The sequence below is a fragment of the Lepidochelys kempii genome, chromosome 6, assembly GCF_965140265.1.
Source record: "Lepidochelys kempii isolate rLepKem1 chromosome 6, rLepKem1.hap2, whole genome shotgun sequence".
Classification (NCBI taxonomy): domain Eukaryota; kingdom Metazoa; phylum Chordata; order Testudines; family Cheloniidae; genus Lepidochelys; species Lepidochelys kempii.
In genome coordinates this window covers 15,885,617-15,906,059 of record NC_133261.1, presented here as the reverse complement: position 1 = coordinate 15,906,059, position 20,443 = coordinate 15,885,617, and the positions used below count along the sequence as shown (strand labels likewise).

Below are 20,443 nucleotides of genomic sequence, written 5' to 3'. Positions count from 1 at the left end.
GTTTCCCAGTCACTAACACAATGGGGAAATCTTCTCCACCTCCTGCCACAGCCCCCACAGAAGACACAAGGGTTTCTAGTTACCAGACTTAGGCGTGTCCCCCAGCTGGCTCACATGGACTTCATGTGAGACTGGCAAGCGCCAGTAGTTCTTATTGCGTGCCCAGGGGAGTTAGAATCCAGCTATTCACAGTAAAGTTAATCAAAATGTCTCTAGTTCGGCTGAGTGGCTTCCCCTCCCCCTAGATAGGACCCCAGGAGTGAGAGAAAGCCATTTGATTTACCTTGTCTAGTGCTAGCTTGCAGTCTTCTTCCTGTCCTCTATGCCACATCCTATTCTGGTGTCTATCCCTGCAGAGAGGTCTGTTCTGCTGCTGAATGGGGAAGAGCTACAAGGCTAGTAGCAGACCCCTGGCCTCAACAACTGCTGTTCCCTCCCCCAGAGGGACACACGCTACCACAAGACATTAGTGCACTCCAGAGATTTTATTTCTGCTCCTCTCCCTTATTTTACAGTCATCTGCCATGGAAGATTTGGGACCTTGTCATCCAGCTGCTTCTCCTATGGAGTAGTGTCACAGTAACGAGAGAAGCCACAGCCACCAATGAAAGCATGGCCAGAAGCACCAGGGTCAGGTCTAGTCTGGAGACAGGGTCTGAAGGAGGAGGAGGAGGAGAGGTTAAGACAATCCAGATTTCTGTAGGGTCTAAAGTGTGGAGATGACACCTAGACTTCCCTGCCCCAGTGGTGCTCCCCCTACCGCTTAGGCCAGCCTTCATCAGAAAGATACTTGAATTGTCAACTCACTTTTTAGACTGTGAGCCAGCACCACCATCCCATTGATAGCCATCCAATAGAGGGCAGAGGCAATGCTAGCCCCAGTGCATTGAGTGCCACAGAGGCTCAGGGCATACAAGTCACCACTGAGGTGCCATAGTGTCCCCCCCGCTTCCCCCAAGTTTGCTGGTTTTTGAGACATCCTATGAATGTCCATAGGATAAGGATATAACCCAACATTGGCCCACTCATAGGAAGCACTCACAGGTATGGTGTCAGCCAGCATTAGCTTACATATGGATCATCAAGGAGTGACTTCTGCATGTAGCCCCCCTCCCCCCATGAACATTTATATTTGAACCCCCTAGACAGCATTGACTTGCTGTATTCCAGGTTACTGTGCAAGATGCCAGTTGTCCTACTAGGGTTTAACAGAAACCTCACCCTTGTTCTCATAGACGTGCTCTCTCCACGGCTCAGGGCTCTCCTGGAAGATCACAGGGCCAGGAGAACTCACCAGGTCCTGGGGCTCTCCTGTCCCATTGTCGATATCCAGGAACCGGCGGCCTCCTGGCAGATGGAATGGAGAGTTAGGGAGCTGTCTGTCCAGCGCACTCACAACCAGAGGGCCCATCGTGATGAAATGCAGCGTCACCATGGACTCAACCATGAGTCCTTACAGGCCTCCTGACAGGTTGTGGTACCAGGTATTAGATCTTCCTGAATTGCTTATTTGAAGTGTGGGAGAAGTTGGGAAGAAAGGCCATTTCATCAGGAGCAGCAGACACTCCACTCTCCAGAGGCAATTTCTAGTATTGTCTCCTACATAGGGCAGTTGTAGGAGATTAGGCCATTTACCTCTTCGTCTTAGCCCATCATACCCTAGCTAGCGCTACAGGACATGGTAGAGGTACATAACGAGCTGGGCTGAACGCCTTGCAGTCAGTGTATAGCACAGGGCTGGGCAAACTTTTTGGCCTGAGGGCCACATTAGCACTGTAAAACTATATGGAGGGCCAGGTAGGGAAGGCTGTGCCTCCCCAAAGAGCCTGGCTCCCTCCCAATTCCTGCCCCCCGACTGCCCACCTCAGAAACCCCCTCTGCCCCCCAACTCCTTGTCTCCTGACTGCCCCCTCCCAGGACCCCTGCCCCTAACTGCCCAATGGGACCACACCCCTATCCAACCCCCCGCTCCCTGACAGCCCCTGCTGGACTCCAATGACTATCCAATGCCCCCTGACTGCCCCCCCGAACCTCTGCCCAATCCAACCAGCCCCTGTCCCGACTGCCCCCTGACACCCTCTGCCCCTTCTCCAATCCCAACCCCCTTATGATGCTGCTCAGAGCAGTGGGAGCTCACAGCTCCTACCGGAGCAGAGTGCTGGAGGCGTGCTGAGGCTGCGAGGGAGAGGGACAGCACAGGAGGGGCTGGGGGCTTGCCTCCCCGGCCGGGAACTCAGGGGCTGGGCAGGATGGTCCTGTGGGTGGTAGTTTGCCCACCTCTGATATAGCAGGACAGGCAGATCTCTGTTCACTATGAGTCCTCTGGTATTTGGGATGGGAGCTTGTAGAAACCCACATGGATTTCAGACCACTCCGACTTACTTGTAGCAGCTCCTGATGGGCACAGGGTCCTGCAGGGCTCCAGCCGGGAGGGGTAGCAAGCTGAGGCGCTACAGTAAATGTACACCTAAAATCCACACAAGTGAGAATGGAGTTAGTGAGTGACTGGCCAGTGCTGGTAGGAGGCAGGAAGTAGATCCACAGCTATCGGTTTGGTTCTGCATGTGCAGCGCCTCAGCAGAGACTGAGGAGGTCAGGACCTGACTAAAATAGGAGCTCCTGCCCCTGCACTCCGACTTCCCCCTCCTCACCCGCTTTATATGTGGGCCCCTTCTCACCTCTCCCTCAAGTGCCACCTGGGAGGCGGAGTCCACAAAGGCAAAAGTGGAGAGGACGAAGCGCTGGTGGTGAGTCGGGAAGGGCAGCTCAGATGAGGCAGGGCCCACGGGCACAAGCTGGGTTCTGTAGTTGTCTCCCAGGAACGGGCACCTGGGAGCAAGACATGAGAGAAGGGTGGACCAAGGAAACCGCCTTCCTCCTCCCCAAGCCATGCTCCCCCTCCATCCCAGCCACTCACCCGTCCACCAGGATGGGCCACTGCGGCTGCTGCAGGGGGTTAGCGCTTGGGGTGGCCCAGCACTGGTGCAGAACCAGAACCAGGGACGGGTCTGTTCTGTGCAGGATGCGAACCTCCATGTAGACAGGGTCCCTGAGCACCTTCACCACAGGGTAGTCTCTCTCTGAGAGATAGGATCTGTAGCTCGGGTCTGTGGGGGAGAGGGTAGGAGGAGAGCAGAGCTGAGACACCTGTGGTCCTTCAGGGGGATGGGATCTCCGTGCTGGAGTGAGGGGTCACCTACCTGTGGCGATGCGCAGCTCAAGCCGGAGGGGTCCTGCCTGGGTGACTGGAGCAGGTGTGGGGGGCAAGAAGACCTCGACCTGGACTGGCAGAAAGTCACTGGCATTGTAGATGCAGCGAGCATGGAGGCTGCACAGGAGAGAGCAGAGGGAGGAGACAGGGGCTGATGCTCTGTGACTTCAGCTTGAGGCCACGTGGTGTCTGGCAGTGACCTTATTAGTGCTCGAGACAAGCAGGATCAGGCCCTATCAGTACTTGGATGGGAGACATCCAAGGATGCTAGTGGATCAACCCTTTTAGCAACTCAGATGTTCTTCCCTCCAACTCAGGGACTCAGCAGGAGTGTCTGAGCACGGCCACATGGGGGCCTTCTCAGACAGGCTAGAAGCACCTGCTTACTTGTCCTCACATCTCTTTTGGCAGCATTCTCAATGTAAGCAGGGGAATAGTCCTGCTCTTGTGGGGAACTTTCCTGGCTTCTGCACTACCCCGGTGAAGTGGGCTAGCGAAAGGATCCGAGTCCTCGCTCCCACTTCCTTTATCCAGTGGCCTCCCTGCCCTTCAGGGCTCCCCTCCACTCTCCTGTCTGGCAGAGTCCTCGTAACCCCAACAAGGCTAGGCCCAGGATTCTTGGGGGGAGGGGGGGGAGAGGGGGCTCGACCCCCAACCCTGCTGTGGTCACCTAGGACTGGGGCTAGGGTGTCCCCACTCCGGGGTACTCTCTCTGCACTGGGCACTTCTGACCCATGACCATTACATACAAGGTAAAGCAAATGCAAGTTATCTAATCAACTATTTTAGAAAGAAGGAAACATGGGAAAGGTTAAAGGAAACACATGACCTGACTCTGTGACCCAGGCAAATCCAGCTCACACGGAGGACAGGACCTCCCTGGCCTCCTGACTCTGATTAGCCTGCCCACCCTGTCAGGCTGACCTGGAGCACTGGCCTCTCCCCATTGTTCCTGGGGACTGTCACTCTCAGGGTCCTGATTTCCCATAGATCCTTCCCCTTTTAGTACTGGGAGCTAGCCAACCAGTACACCTCACTGAATGTTAGTAAGGGGGCAACAGTCCCTACATCAAGCTTTCTTTCTACCAACCCTGTAGGGAGTTATTAGTCCCTCAGGGTGGCCCCATGGAGCCCTTCTCGGGTCAGGCTGGCTGTGCCTACTTGTCATTGGAGATCGCACAGCAAGTGGCATTTACAATCATAAGATTAGGATTGGAAGAGCCCTCAGGTGGTCAGCTAGTCCAACCTGCTGCTCAAAGCGGGACCAACCCCAACTAAATCATCCCAGCCAGGGCTTGGTCAAGCCAGGTATTCAGAACCTCTAAGGATGGAAATTCTGCCACTTCCCTAGGTAACCCATTCCAGTGCTTCACCATCCTCCTAGAGGGATAGTCCCGTCCTCAATAGCCATCCTAGACCTCCCCCACTGCAGCTTGAGACCATTGCTCTTTGTTCGGTCATCTGCCATCACTGAGAACAGCCAAGCTCCATCCTCCTTGGAACCCCTTCAGGTAGGGGAAGGCTGCTATCAAATCCCCCCTCACTTGTCTCTTCTGCAGACTAAATAAGCCCAGGTCCCTCAGCCTCTCCTCATAAATTATGTGCCCCAACCCCCTAATCATTTTTGTTGCCCTCTGCTGGGCAATCTCCCAATTTTTCCACATCCTTTCTGTTGGTGAGGGCCCAAAACTGGACACAGTACTCCAGATGGGCTTCACCACTGCTGGTGAGAGGGGAATCGTCACTTCCCTCCATCTGCTGGCAATGCTCCTACTAATGCACCCCAATATACCAGTAGCTTTCTTGGCAAGAAGGGCCCACTATTCATTCGTAGCCAGCTGCTCGTACACTGTAATCCCCAGGTCCTTGTCTGTAGAACTGCTGCTTAGCCAGTCGGTCCCCAGCCTGTACCAGTGAATGGGATTCTTCCCTCCTAAGTGCAGGACTCTGCACTCGTCCTTATTGAAGCTCAGATTTCTTTTAGCCCAATTTTCAATTTTTCTAGATCTCTCCCCCCAACTTAGTGTTATCCATTAACTTACACCCTCAGCAAGCCATCCCATCATCCAGATCATTAATGATAATGAACAAAACCAACCCCAGGACAGACGCCTGGGGCATGCCGCTTGATACCAGCTGCCAACTAGACAGAGCTGTTGATTGCTACCCGTTGACCTTGATGATCTAGCCAGCTTTCGAGCCACCTTTAATTCATTCATCCAGCCCCTACTTCTTTAACTTGCTGTCAAGAACACTGTGGGAGACTGTAACAAACTTTGTTAGAGTCAAGGTATATCATGTCCACCGCTTTCCCCACATGCGCAGAGCCAGTTCTCATCATAAAAAGCAATCAGGTTGGTCAGGCACGACTTGCCCTTGGTGAATCCATTTTGGCTGGTCCTGATCACCTTCCTCTCCTCCGAGTGCTTCAGAATGGATTCCTTGACAACCTGCTGCAGGATTTTTCCAGGGACTGAGGTGAGGCTGACCAATGTTGGCATTTGATCAGACAACGTAAAACCCTGACTCTTGGACAGTCAGCTGCACAGAGAGTGTCCTTCCCTTCACAAAGCAAGATTTTGCCCCATGCCCCATTAGGGATCAGGTGCATCGCCCCACTCAGAAAAGGGGATGTCTGTGACTGCAGGGAATCCATACCTGTAGAACATCCCCTAAGTCCTTTGGTGGTCAGGAGAGGCTGCTGGAAAATTGATAGATCAGATCTTTGCCAGGGGAAAGGATCTGGCCTCACGCTTCCACTGTGGAAGGGCTGAAGACTGCTCACCATCACTTCCTTGCTAGTCAACAGAGCAGGCCAACTTACATGAAGGTGCTGTCCCGGGTGATGGAGCCGTCCGGCCCAGTCCGGATGTCGATGCCAGAGATCAGCTGGTTCTCATAGATCAGTTTGTCATGGATCACCTGGAAGAGTGGAGACATGGGGCAGGTTAGTCCCCCAAACCCCTGAGCAGAGCACTCACCCTGGCTTCCCGTGGGTGTCCCCTCACCTGGACTGTGGTGCCGCACTGCATGAGGGGGAAGCGGAAGATCACAAAAGCCTCAGTCATCCTGATGGGGTCACACCCTGCCTGGGCATAGGCTAGCCGGACACTCTCCAGGATGATGGGGTGATCAGACATGTCCCTGGAGACCACCAGAACAAAGTGACCATCCAGGAGGCACTGAACAGTGACTGCAACACAAAGGAGCAGGATTAAGTATAGATGTTCCTGGTAGAGGAATTGGGCAAGAGTTCCATGCCACACTCAGGATGATAGATTGGAGAAGAGCCATGAGAAATATTAGAAAACAGGCCTTGTAGTGACCAAATTCTGTCTCTTTAGACAGAGAGAAGGTTAAGGGGTGACTTGATTACAGTCTAAGTATTTAAATAAGGTGTAGATCTGAGAGCGAGGGTAGTTAACTCTTGGAATGGTTTGTCCAGGGTCATGGTGGATTCTCCATCACTGACAAGGCAAGACTGGATGTCTGCCAAGAGATCTGCTGGAGGAATTATTTCAGGGAAATCCTATAGCTTGTGTTATACAGGAAATCAGACAGACTAATGATCACAATGGTCCCTTCTGGCTTTGGAATCTATCAAATGAAGCCCCATGGGGGTAAGTGGGTTTGTCTGAGACAGCATGATTGCAGCTCATGTTGTGCAGGAACGAGACACAAGCCGGCAAAGTTATCCATCGATCTGATGATGGAGCACCAGCCTGTACCGTCTGATGGGTCTTCCTCTGCCACCACACATTTGGTGTTGGCTCTCAAGATCTGCCAGGCATTGGGCAACTGAGGAGAGACCGTGATGTAGGAAGAATCCCTTTGCACACAACTGATGCCAGCTGCAGCCTAGGGTGAGAGTTAAAGACATTGCATCCAAGTCTAGTTCACCATGCTAGTAGGTGGTGACCAAACTCATCTGAGACGTACGGTGTGTCACCAAGCTTCCCAGGACAGAGATGACAAAAGGCTCCATAACCTGACATGAGGGCAGGTCTCCCACCTGTGTTGCCAAAGTAGCAGGGAGTGGTGAGGTCAGTCTCATCATAACAACAGCCAGCCTGGAAGCAAGCAGCTTGGCCTGGGGCATCCGCACAGGGCATCTTCCCAGCCACCACACGGCACTGCTCCTCTGTGAGATGCGCCCCTAGAACAGCAGGGTGTGGATTAAGGAGAGCTAGAGAGCCTCTAAAGAGATCACGAGAGACCCTTCCCCAGAGACTTTTTAAGATCTGTAGTGACCTCTGGACAAGTGGCTGACCTCAACACCAGTCCAACCCTCCTCCCCTTCCCCAAAGGGCTGCAAGAGCTCCCACAGTGGTCCTCCATCCCAGCTCACCCTGCCCCCCACAACCATAACCCCAAACCACATACCACCTCAGACAGCATTGTGCTCAGATCCCCACCCCTGTCCTCCAGATGTAGCATGTTGCCCTTCTCTGATAGCAGGCTTAACATGTCACTTGGAAATTCAGGCTCCTGATCTGCTGCTGTGTCAGAGGAGAGCCCCCACCTAAACCCTACAGCCCCCTCAACACAGCCAGCAGTGTGGTCAACTGTAATTTATCACTTAGCAGTTCTGAGGTGGGTTTCTCTAGCCATCTCATGAAATAGTGAGCAGACGCCTGCTCTATGAATTTTTCCTTTATTGAAGTCACCATCTCCCTTTACGGACGATGGGGCAGAAGCTAGCAGGTTGGCCACCATTTCCCCATAGCCGATCAGAGGAAAGTGTCCCTCATAAACATGGCTGCGAATTTCTTTCATGAGACTGAAGCTGTACCTACAGGCAAAGTGGATGCCACTCTGGTTTAGGGGGAGGCCTAGACAGGACTCTAGGAGAGGGAGGGACTAAGAGCTGTGAAGAGCCTGTGAGAGACACATGGGGGGTGAAGGAGACAGATTGCAAACAGATGTGGGGGTGAGATACGAAGGGATACAACATCAGATCCCAAACCCTGGGATACTGGAGGAACAGGGGAAGCCCCTCTGAGCAGCCAATGGCAAGGACACATTGGTGCATGTGTGACTGGATTTTGAGCCAAAGAAGCTCACAGACTTTGGAAGCAAGTGCCTTCCCCCTAAACTTTGAAAAACCAGAAGGCAAATAGCCACCCCTTCCCCTTCAAATAAACTGGGGGCGGGTGGGGGAAGAGCATGATTTCTAAACGAATCTCATTTTTGATTATGGCTTACAACACTGTCAACACCAGCTCTAACATGGCAGCCACAAGCAAGAGACTAGTTTCAGCTCCTCTGAAGGCCACCACAGGAGTCAGGAGTGGAGCATGAAACCTTCCATTAGAGGGGACCCACATGCACTCAAACCAGTTAGAGGTCACAGACACCCCCACACACCTATGTTGCTTGGTGGAGGATATATTTGGGGCACCGGGCGCACCAGGCCCGGCTGCGGCTGGGGCACCGGGCGCACCAGGCCCGGCTGCGGCTGGGGCACCGGGCGCACCAGGCCCGGCTGCGGCTGGGGCACCGGGCGCACCAGGCCCGGCTGCGGCTGGGGCACCGGGCGCACCAGGCCCGGCTGCGGCTGGGGCACCGGGCGCACCAGGCCCGGCTGCGGCTGGGGCACCGGGCGCACCAGGCCCGGCTGCGGCTGGGGCACCGGGCGCACCAGGCCCGGCTGCGGCTGGGGCACCGGGCGCACCAGGCCCGGCTGCGGCTGGGGCACCGGGCGCACCAGGCCCGGCTGCGGCTGGGGCACCGGGCGCACCAGGCCCGGCTGCGGCTGGGGCACCGGGCGCACCAGGCCCGGCTGCGGCTGGGGCACCGGGCGCACCAGGCCCGGCTGCGGCTGGGGCACCGGGCGCACCAGGCCCGGCTGCGGCTGGGGCACCGGGCGCACCAGGCCCGGCTGCGGCTGGGGCACCGGGCGCACCAGGCCCGGCTGCGGCTGGGGCACCGGGCGCACCAGGCCCGGCTGCGGCTGGGGCACCGGGCGCACCAGGCCCGGCTGCGGCTGGGGCACCGGGCGCACCAGGCCCGGCTGCGGCTGGGGCACCGGGCGCACCAGGCCCGGCTGCGGCTGGGGCACCGGGCGCACCAGGCCCGGCTGCGGCTGGGGCACCGGGCGCACCAGGCCCGGCTGCGGCTGGGGCACCGGGCGCACCAGGCCCGGCTGCGGCTGGGGCACCGGGCGCACCAGGCCCGGCTGCGGCTGGGGCACCGGGCGCACCAGGCCCGGCTGCGGCTGGGGCACCGGGCGCACCAGGCCCGGCTGCGGCTGGGGCACGTAGCGCATGGTCTCCTCTGGGGTTAAGTCACGTTCAGTGGGCTTGGGGCAGGTCATGTTCACATCATAGGTGGCAGCGACGGCCCTGGCGCTCAGCTGTTCCTCCACTCGGACTTGCAGGTGGTTACGCCCATCCTGCAATGAAGAGACACCAATCAGTCAGTATTGTGGCCTAACAGACTCTGTAGGCGCTAAGCGCAGCGCCCCCCAGCTGCACAGGCTGCTGTGACTGCAGGTATGGACCCATCTCCAGCTTCTGTTGTTGCTCAGGTACACTGGGGTGAGGCGTGCCAACCCCCCTCACCTTCTTCTGCACATGACAGCCATTGTAGCCAGCTGAGAAGATCATCGCTCCTTGCTCGCCAGATGTGACCCAATGGAGACAAATGGAGCAGTTGGTAACTTCGAAGGGTGTCCCAAACTCATCTGTGGAGAGAGTCATACAGGTTGTGGGTAAGGAAGAGTTAAAGCCCTTGATGAAGCTTAGCCAAGTAGCCATGTTTGGAACAGCGACAGTGGTTTGTCACATCCTTCAGTTTAGTGGAGTTTAGCATGGTGGGAAGCAGCTCCAAAGATACAGGACGGCCGTCATTTACCAAGTCTGACCTAGAGCCAGGAGTGTTAGGATATAGATATTCAGGCCTGTCTGTCAAGGCCTATACTCTCAGAATTTAGGTGTATTCTTATCACTTGGCTAGTTCTAGAGGTATAAGAGAAAGAATCAAAATCACTGTCTGCTGGTGTAAGGGCCTTCTCTTACTGTGACAGTCTGAGGCCCTGTTCTTAGGCTAAGGCCTTTGGCTAAGCAACAGAGGCAGCCATAAGTTGGGAAGCGAAGGGTCACATCCTCACATTCCAAACTAGTCACATTGAAATAAAGTGCCTAACAGCCCAATAGCACCATCAGGACAGGATTGTATTCCTATCACCTCCAGAGAAAGGGAAGTGCCTAGAAAATGTAAAAGGAAACTTAGTTTGATAGCATCCTGTCTGGCAAGCACTCACTCATCAATAGCTGGGATGTGAAATCCTCATTCCTGTATTGTTTTTGTCATTTATAGTTCCCACTTTCCTATTGTTTGTCTGTCTGTATAATCTCTGTCTGGTTCTGTGATGGTTTCTGTCTGCTGTATAATTAATTTTGCTGGGTGTAAACTCATTAAGGTGGTGGGATATAATTGGGCACATAATCATGTACCAATGTGTTAGGATTGGTTAGTTACATTTCAGGAAAATGATTGGTTAAGGTATAGCTAAGCAGAACTCAAGTTTGACTATATAATCTGTAGTCAATAAGGAAGTGAGTGGGCATGGGTGGGAGGGGATGGGAACAGGGGTGCGGAAATTGGAATCATGTTTTGCTAAAGGGGGAAATGGGAACAGGGAATGGGGGTAAGGAAATTGGAATCATGTTTGGCTATGGGCAGGAATGGGAACAGGGACACAGGTGTAAGGCTCTGTGGTGTCAGAGCTGGGAAGGAGGACACTAAGGAAGGAAACTGCAATCATGCTTGCTGGAAGTTCCCCCCAATAAACTTTGAATTGTTTGCATCTTTGGACTTCGGGTATTGTTGCTCTCTGTTCATGCGAGAAGGACCAGGGAAGTAAGTGGGTGAAGGAATAAACCCCCTAACAAGGAGGGCTGAGAGTGGCCGAGCCAGGCCAGGCCATCCCATCCCATCCCATGCTTGGGCATGACAACAGGGAGGTGATCGCCCACAGAGGGCGCAGGATCCAGGCGTCTGGAGCTCAAAGGGCCGAGTTACACCAGAGCTTGGGATACCCAGCCACATTTTGGTATGTCCTTTTACAGTCTCCCCCCAGCAGGGTTCCCTCTTTACCCTCTGCTATTTTGTGGGTCACGGTCAGCAGGCTGTTGTGAGGAAAGACTTAGCCCTAACCGTTGAATCCAGGTAGCAATCTCCAGTCTTTTCTCCAGGGGACAGAAGCCACAGACTCTCACTTCAGGAGACCAGGGTACTCAAGATTTGAGGGCAACAGCCAGGCCACCAAAAAGCACTAGAGTAGGACCTTCTTGTTCCCTTCCTAAAGCTCTCATTACATACTGTAGAAGTAAGAGGTTTCCACAAGAGACCCATAAAACCCGCCTGCATGTCTAAGAGGGCAGACGAGCAGGAGGCTTCTTAGCTTTCTCATGAAGCAGCCAGGCAGCTACTTACCCACAACTTTGAAGCGGACGGTGCGGCCCTGGCTGGGAAAGACCAGCAGCTGCATCCCATAGTCTCCACAGTCATACTCATGTTGCAAGACAGAGAAACTGATCCTGTGGAAGTCCCCCTGCCCAAGGGCTATCCTTAGGGACCAGAGCAGCACTAAGCCCACAAAATACCTACAGGCCAGCCCCATGGCTGAAGATGCTAAGAAAGAAGCCCTGTCTAGCAGCCACTTCTCATAAGGGGAGAGGCTGTGGGAGCGGGGCTTTGTAGGGTGAGTGAGTGGTGGGGAGGGGGCGGGGTGTGAATCAGATGAGCAGAGAGGCAGCACCTGGGGAGCTGCCTGGTGGTGGGGAGGGGCCGGATGAAAAGTGCAAAGCTCAGGGTGAAAGGGAAACATAACCATCGAACCCTTCAGCCCTAAGACCCCCCTCCCATTGAAGCCTCCTGTTACGCTACCTTTTCAGTGTTGCCAGCTCTCAGGATTTTATTGCAAGTCCCATGGTAACTGATGTTTTATTTCAAGCCCCATCTCCTGGAAACAAGGAACTAGCTGAGAACCTCAGTGTGCATTCAAAAGAAAAATAAGTTTCTTGCCCGCACAGTTGCAGAGAAAAGCATAAAAACAGGGCTCAAGCACACCCCAAGTGCCCCAAAAATCAGAAGGCCAAGTTGCCTGGAATCGAGGGGTCTAGTCAGTGTATCCTTCTGGGATCGGATGATTTAGTTGGGGATTGGTCCTGCTCTGAGCAGGGGGTTGGACTAGATGACCTCTTGAGGTCCCTTCCAAGCCTGATATTCTATGATTCGAAGCGGGCGGGCAGGCACAAGGTCGAGTCAGTGTGTAGGTGGCCATGGTATTGAATGAGGCCTTTTTCTTTCTTGTTCTGTGGGATTAGGTTATTGAAAAACTGGAGTGGATACAGAGAAGAGTCACAAATGCAATTTGCCGGCTGAAAGAAGTGCCGGCTAGCAAGAGATTCTCAGTGCTCAGTCAGTTTAGGTTATCGAAAAGGAGATCAAGAAGTAGCTCAAGTACAGTGCCCAAGTACATTCATAGGGCGAAAAGACTGGCTATTAAAGGGCTCTTTAATCGAGTGGAGAAGGGTAGAACAAGATCCAGCGGTTGGAAGTTGGAGCCAGCCAAATCCATGGACGATGCGTACAATAGCCTGGGGAGGCTGTACCTCCGCAAAGAGCCCCGCGTGGCCCTGCCCATGCTCCGCCCAAGGCCCCCTCCTTCTGCTGCTGGTAGTTGGCCCCAGCCCAGGCAAGCAGCCTGCTCCTCTTCCGGGAAGCCTGCTGGGCTGGGGCTGGGGCTAGGGTGGCTAGGACTTGGGGTGGCTGGGGCCGCACCACCCAGTTCTCCAGGGCTGGGGGGAAAAGGAGGGCTGCCCGACGCCCACCCAGTGGTCTGGTGCTGGGGAGCAGCCCACCCACCCAGTGCTGCGGGGCTGATGGGGCAGCCTGTCTGGTGCTCTGGGTGGGTGTGTGTGCCCTGGCGCTTTGGGGCTGGTGGTGCTTGGGCAACCCGGGATTGGAAGGGGGGGCTGGTAGCCGTGGAAGGGAGGGATTCTGGGCTTTGGGGTGGGGCCTCAGGCTGAAGGGTGGGCCGGGCCAGGGGCTAGCCTCCCCAAGCCTGTGGTTCACCCATCGTCCATGGCCAAATCTAAGGTAGACGTAAGGCACACATTTTGAAGGGTGACTAACCCTTGGAACAGACGACCACTGGAAGTGATGGAGTCTCAATCAGGCTATGTCTACACAGCTGCAGTGCTGCCCTGTAGTGCTGAGACATACTGCAGCAACGCTGTCGTAAATCCACCGCTCCGAGAGGTAGGACGATGGCAGAGTTCTTCCAGTGAGCTCATGGCATCTACCCTGGGAGAGAGGTTGGATTAACTACGTCTCTCAGGAGGGTGAATTTTTCACAGCCCTGAGGGACACACCTGGGTCAACCTAACTTTCTAGTGTAGACCAGCCCACAGGCGGCCTGTCTGGAAGACGCTTTACTTAGACACAAGTTATCGGGCTCCATGCAGAGGTAACAGGGTGACATTCTCTGGTCTGTGCTCTGCTGGAGGTCAGATTGGTTGATCTAAGGGTCCCTTCTGGCCTGAAAATCCATGAACCTATGAAAAAAATCGCTCAAGTGTATTTTTTGTGTGAAAAATCTCATGATTTTTGCAGCAATCTCTTGATTTTTGGCTCTTTGGGGTTGGGGCTCCCCGTCTCATCTCCCTCGCTCTTTCTGCCCTTCTCACTGCTGAGAATATCGCCAACCCTGAGCGCTCAAAAATCATGAGTCCCCCCAAACTCCTGAGCTTCCCTTAAAAATCATGAGATTTTAAAAATAACAAATTTGTGGCTATTTTAAAATGCTTTTCTGGCTTTTGAATCTGCGGAGGTCATGCTTTGAAGCTTCTCTGTCTCTACAGTTATTATGTATTTGTATTCCTGCAGTGCTTAAGAGCTCCTGTCATGGAGCAGGACCCCATTGGGCCAGGCGCCATACAAACATAAAACAAAAAGATGAGGCTTGAAACCCTTTTTTTAAAAGGAAAGCTGATGTTCTGGTATGTTCACCTGACTCCAGGAGCTGGAGCTTTAAGAAAAGCACAAAGTATTGCATCACTCACAATAACATGATGAGAGTTGGTAACTCCGTCTCTGCTTCTTCCCTACTTCCCTGTTGTGTTGTGAACACTGGGGCGGGGGGGCATCGGGGGAGGAATGTAAAACTCACTCAAAGATGCTTTATCTTTGCGGCAGGGCAAGCAAGGTGTGTAGAGAAACTGCTCCCGTGACTGGGGAATGGAGAACGGGCCCCTGAGCCTGATGCTAACAGCTGCCAAACACGCCTCCCCCACAGCTCTGCTTGTACTCTTAACTCTGACCTACACACATGCTGCTAGTCTGGTCTTCTGTCCCACTGCTCTGCACCCCCTTGCCCTGTATGTCAATCTCTGGCTTGCAATTTTAACTGCTCCTGCTTGGGCCCACACTGAGATTTAAACTCCATGATCTTCAGAGCAAAAACCAGGCGATTCTGAACGAAAAGGACTAACCATCTCTAGGGAGTGGCTGTAGCACACTCATTAACATCCATGTGAACCAGCCCCTAGAGAGCAACAGATCCCCAAGCTCCCCTCATGCGGGTGATATCGTCATCTCCGTACAGGTGTAGTCCTGGCCCCTAGTCACCCTGGTACTTTATCCCATCACCAACCCCATAAGGGACAGCGGCTGAGACCTAACATTACATGTCATACCTTTGGAAGGATCAGGCCTCCTCAGTGCTGAGTAGGGGGATCTGTGGGCAAAACCCTGGAGGTCCAGAAAACAGTGGTGTTAATTCACTAGGAGTCACTGCGTTCTGTCTGAGTCAGTGTTGGAACAGGGCTCTGGCGTGGTGCCAGGGGCTGATGGAGGTGCCATTGTTCTGATGAGGTGTGGAACTGAGGCCCATGATTGTTAATGATTTTACAGCTCTTTTAAAATAAGATTAAGGGGGTTAGCCCTAGTGGCCGGTGCAGAGTGCAAGTTAGGGGTGAAACTAGTCATAAATTAGGGAGGCCTCATACCAGGCCTTGAAGAAACCTAACCTGGCCAAGTATGGAGCTCCACAGACCGAGGCAGGCCTCAGCCTGAGCTGTGTGAAACCTGAGGATGCGCTGCAAGGACACCTCAATAGGCTTAGGCCTCTTGAGCTTCTCTTGCCTGGTGGTTTTCCTAGGCTCCATCTGTCTTTTTCTCATGGCACTGCTACCCCTCAGTACGTTTACAGTACAAAATTATTTCAAAATTATTCTATTTGAATTTTCGGAAGCTATTTTATACATTCGGTCTTCTGTGTCCCTACTAAAGCGGGTGAATTTGGCAGATTGCGTCCACAGTACCAAGGCTGGCATCAAATGTCAGAGCGGTGCACTGTGGGTAGCTATCCCACAGTTCCCACAGTCCCTGCCGCCCATTGGAATTCTCTGTTAAGCTCCCAGTTAAGCATGATGGGGTAAAAACATTCTGGCGGGTGTTTCTGGGTGTGTGTCACCAGAAAGCTACAGCAGACAATCGTTTCGCCCCTTTTTGGCATGCAGACGCCATACTGCTTTCAGCAGACGGTGCACCGCTGCTCTCCTGCTACGATGAATCCACCTCTCCAACTCAACTCTGCTCGGCCATTGTGAATCGAGCAACACAGCTTCTGCCGCCAACTCTGCTCTCCCGCTATTGCCACGCTTGCAAGCTTCTCCATGTTGTCTGTCCTGGGCTCCCACCTCTGTGAAAGCCACAGAAGACAACCATTGTCAGTCTTTGTTCGGCTACCGTGACCCAAACAGCACAGCTTCCGCTGCCACTCTGCTCTCCTGCGTTTCGCACCCCTTTTCCAGGATTACCCATGCGAGCACCATAGCCATGGAGCCCGATCAGATCTCTGCTGCATTTTGACCATTGTAAATACCTCATGCATTATCCAGCAGTATGTGCAGTACCTGCAAGACTGGGCAAGGAAGTGATGACAGCACGATTACTATACTGATGAGGACACGGACACAGATGGCACGGCATGTGGCGATTGGGAGATCATGGTGCTAATGGGGCAGGTTCATGCGGTGGAACGCCGATTCTGGGCCCAGGAAACAAGCACAGACTGGTGGGACCGCATAGTGTTGCAGGTATGGGATGATTCCCAGTGGCTGCGAAACTTTCATATGCGTAAGGCCACTTTCATGGAACTTTGTGACTTGCTGTCCCCTGCCCTGAAGCGGAAAGACACCAAAATGAGAGCAGCCCTCACAGTTGAGAAGCAAGTGGCCATAGCCCTGTGGAAGCTTGCAATGCCCGACAGGTACCGGTCAGTCGGGAATCAATTTGGAGTGGGGAAATCTACTGTGGGGGCTGCTGTGCTGCAAGTAGCCAATGCAATCAATGACCAGCTGCTATCAAGGCGAGTGACTTGGGGAAACGTGCAGACCATTGTGGATGGCTTTAATGCGCTGGGATTCCCTAAGTGCGGCGGGCAATAGACGGAACACATATCCCCATCTTCGCCCTGGAACATCAGGGCAGCCAGTACATAAACCGCAAGGGGTACTTTTCCATGGTGCTGCAAGCACTGGTGGATCACAAGGAACGTTTCACTGACATCAATGTGGGATGACCTGGAAAGGTGCATGACACTCGCATCTTCAGGAACTCTGGTCTGTTTGAACAGCTGCAGGAAGGAACTTACTTCCCAGACCGAAAATTACTGTTGGGGATGTTGAAATGCCTATAGTTATCTTGGGGGACCCAGACTACCCCTAAATGCCATGGCTCATGAAGCCGTACATAGGCACCCTGGACAGTAGTAAGGAGCAGTTCAACTCTAGGCTGAGCAAGTGCAGAAAGGTGGCAGAATGTGCATTTGGACGTTTGAAAGCACGCTGGTGTAGTTTACTGACTCGGTTAGATCTCAGCACAACCAATATTCCAATTGTAATTGCTGCTTGTTGTGTGCTCCACAATATCTGTGAGAGTAAGGGGGAGACATTTATGGCGGGGTGGGAGGTTGAGGCAACTTGCCTGGCGACAAGTTTCACACAGCCAGACAACAGGGCGATTAGAAGAGCGCAGCAGGGCGCGCTGCAGATCAGAGAAGCTTTGAAAGCCAGTTTCATGACTGGCCAGGGTACGCTGTGAGAGGAGTTGTTGTTTCTCTTAAAGTTACCTGCCCCCCCCCATATATATATATGAAAGGAAATAAAGTCACAATTGTTTAAAAACCGTTCTGTATTAGTTGTTGCACAAAACATTGAGAGAAATCAGAAGCTAGAGGGGGGTATTGGGTTAGGGGGGTGGACGAGGAGGAGGGAAGGACTAGTCCAGAAACCAAATCAAAATTTAGGATATGCCAGCTTTCTGCTGCTTGTGCAATCCTCTGGGGTTGACTGTGTTGGTCCCCGCAGCCTCCCCCCCTCCCCCCCGCCATGTTCTTGGGCATCTGGGTGAGGAGGCTATCGAACTTGGGGAGGAGGGAGGGCGGTTATCCAGGGGCTGCAGTGGCAGTCTATGGTCTTGCTGCCTTTCCCGCATTAGATCCACCATACAGCGGAGCATATCAGTTTGCTCCCCCATGAGCTTGACCATAGCATCCTGCCTGCTCTCATCGCCCACGTCCTTCCTCTCTTCATATTCATGTAACGCTTTACACGACTCTGCAATTGTTTGCCTCCATACACTCAACTGGGCCCTATCAATGCGGGAGGACTGCAAGAGCTCAGCAATCGTTGTCCCGAGTTCATTTTTCCACCTTCTAATCTGGGACGGAGTAGATAGGGGCTGCATTGAAACATTTGCGCCTGCTGCAGGAGAAGAAAAAGGGAGGGTAGTATTTTAAAAGATACAGTTTAGAGAACAAAGGGGACGCTGTTTCTCAGTGAAACAGGCAATTCATAATACACAGCACGTGTTCTTTCTGTACAAGGTCTCATTTTGCCTCTCAGACTGAAGTGCTTGCCACTTTGGTGTGAGTAAGCCATCACATGCGGCCGGGCAACAGAATTCAGCTTGCAGCTCCTTGATTTTTTTTGTACGACACTGTTCTGTTTCCCTGGAGTAGCCTCTTTCCGTCATGGCAGTGGAGAGTTTAATGTACGTATTTGCGTTCCTTTTTTTGGAACATAGTTGTGCCAGAAGAGATTCGTCTCCCCAACATGCAATGAGATCCAGTACCTCCCGTTCAGACCAAGCTGGAGCTTGTCTGCGAATCCTGGACTGCGTGGTCTCTTGAGATGGTGGACTCTGCACGGTCTCCTGTGCTGGTGGACTGTGCTGATGGTGACCAAACAGGAAATTCAAAAGTTCCAGGGGCTTTTACTGTCTACTGACTTGTGCATTGGAGTTCAGAGAGTTGTCCGGAGCGGTCACAAGGGAGCATTCTGGGATAGCTCCTGGAGGCTAATATTGTCAAATTGCGTCCACAGTACCTCTAACCCGGAACTGCGATCTCAGTTTTAGTGTTACTCCACTTGCCAAGGTGGAGTACAGAAATTGGAGTAAAGAGCCCTTTAAATTGAAAAAACTGGTTTGGTCGTGTGGATGGAACCAGTTTTATTTCGAGGTAACTCGCCTAATTCTGAAATAACTGCGTACTGTAGACCAGGCCCAAGTCTCCCTACTTCAGCAGGAGAAACATTTGGCCATTTTTCTATCATACTCAGCACTTTTCCCCTAAGTGGAGAAGTTTCATCCTCTCCTCCAACTCTCTCCTGTCTGGTGTCTCTGCCCCAGAAGTCAATGGAAGGATTCCCATGGACTTTGAAGCAGACCTTTTCTGTCACGGGAAAATCATCCCTCACCTTCAGTGTCTGGAAGAAACCCCACGCAATGACGTTTTACACATCTTCAGAACTGGCCTTTCAGTAGACTACTGAGGCCTCCCTTCTTCTTCACCCTGCCTTTAGAATTAGGGATGGCCAGGTTTTTCCGTTTAAAGATTTTTATAGGGAGCAGTAGCAGAAATACAGAACTTACACCCTTGTGTCTGAAACTTGTTCTTCTGCTGCCACCCTATTGTATTGGCTCCAGGGTAGTTTGGTTAGCTAAGCCTTCCCCTTCCATCACTGTAGTCCTGGAAAGCACACTGCTGCCCCCTCCCCATAACTGCCCATCAGCCAGTATTGACCCCCAGTTTTGCATCATTTAAATACACCATTGAGTTGTTGGAGGAAACAGCTTATTGCTATTGTTCTATCCTGGCACAGATCAGTGCTGGCAATCCTCATTCAAACATTGTAGCTTGCACCACTCCCTTTGGATTGTTTCTGGTACCCTAAGGCAATTATATGTCTTACTTCTGTGCCAAGATGATACCAAGTCTTTCATGTGCAGGATTGTCTATGCTGACTGCATTGTCACATCATTTAGCTGGTAGAAGGAAAGTCACAGGCACCCATCCAGCTGCATGCAACTTGTATCTCCAGTGTTGCGTTACTGCTTATAGTTGGCTGTCCGCTGCCACTATTGAGCTTTCAGGGAACCCCCTCTCTTCTGTCACAGACTTTAAGGCCAGAAGGGACCTGAGCTCCTGAGTAGTCTGAGCCCCTGCACATTACAGGCTACAGAACCTCACCCACCCACTCCTGCAATAGACCCATGACCTCTGTCTGAGTTAGCGATGTCCTCAAATAATGATATAAAGACAAAACTAAACAGAATCCCCACATTTACATTAGTTTAAACCTGCAAGTGACCCGTGACCGGTGCTGGAGAGGACGGCAAACCCCCACCGACAGGGTCTCTGACATGGGGGAAATTACTTCCCAATCCCCAAAATGGTGATCAGTGAGACCCTGAACATGTGAGCAAGACCCACCAGCTAGATACCTTGGGGAAAGAATTCTCTATAGTAACTCAGAGCCCTCCCCATCTGGTGTCCTTTAAACCAGCCCTTGGAGATCTTTGCAGCTCGCAGTCACAGAGCGCTCGTGTGCCATTGTAGGCAGTCTCATCCTACCCTCCCCTCCATAAACTTATCAAGCTCAGTCTTGACGCCAGTTACGCTTTTTACCGCCCCCCCACTCCCTTTCAAAGGTTGCTCCAGAATCTCACTCCTCTGATAGAGAAACTTTTGTCTAATCTAAAGCCTAGACTTGCTTATGGCCAGTTTATATCCATTTGTTCTTGTGTCCACGTTGGTGCTTATGTTAATTCCTCTCTGATAGTAATCCCTCTGATGCATTTAGAGAGAGCAGTCATCTATCTCTCCTCAGCCTTCTTTTGGTTAGGCTAAATGAAAGTATTTCAGTCTCCTCTCCT

The 20,443-nt window shown here is 52.8% G+C and overlaps 1 protein-coding gene across 1 annotated transcript; it reads right to left on the bottom strand.

The window, feature by feature from the left end:
• Positions 1 to 515: 515 nt before the first annotated feature.
• On the bottom strand, positions 516 to 12,863 carry LOC140913262 (zona pellucida sperm-binding protein 1-like). The gene is made up of 14 exons (XM_073349333.1): positions 12,832 to 12,863; positions 11,651 to 11,895; positions 9,775 to 9,896; positions 9,471 to 9,605; positions 8,579 to 9,059; positions 7,224 to 7,367; positions 6,220 to 6,404; positions 6,036 to 6,133; positions 3,201 to 3,328; positions 2,918 to 3,107; positions 2,679 to 2,829; positions 2,383 to 2,467; positions 1,222 to 1,347; positions 516 to 655 (listed from the first exon to the last, which is right to left on the bottom strand). Exons 1-14 carry the CDS (start codon positions 12,861 to 12,863, stop codon positions 516 to 518), a joined length of 2,262 nt encoding a protein of 753 aa, XP_073205434.1.
• Between the last annotated feature and the right edge of the window lie 7,580 nt (positions 12,864 to 20,443).

Excerpts from the sequence above, each read along its gene's own strand:
- LOC140913262 (XM_073349333.1), bottom strand. The coding sequence starts at position 12,863 with ATGGGCAGGGCCACGCGGGGCTCTTTGCGGAG. Across the intron at positions 1,348-2,382 it reads CCCATCAGGAGCTGCTACAA|GAGGCCGCCGGTTCCTGGAT; the intron begins GTAAGTCGGAGT and ends TCCATCTGCCAG. Across the intron at positions 656-1,221 it reads GCACGTCTATGAGAACAAGG|ACCCTGTCTCCAGACTAGAC; the intron begins GTGAGGTTTCTG and ends CTCCTCCTTCAG.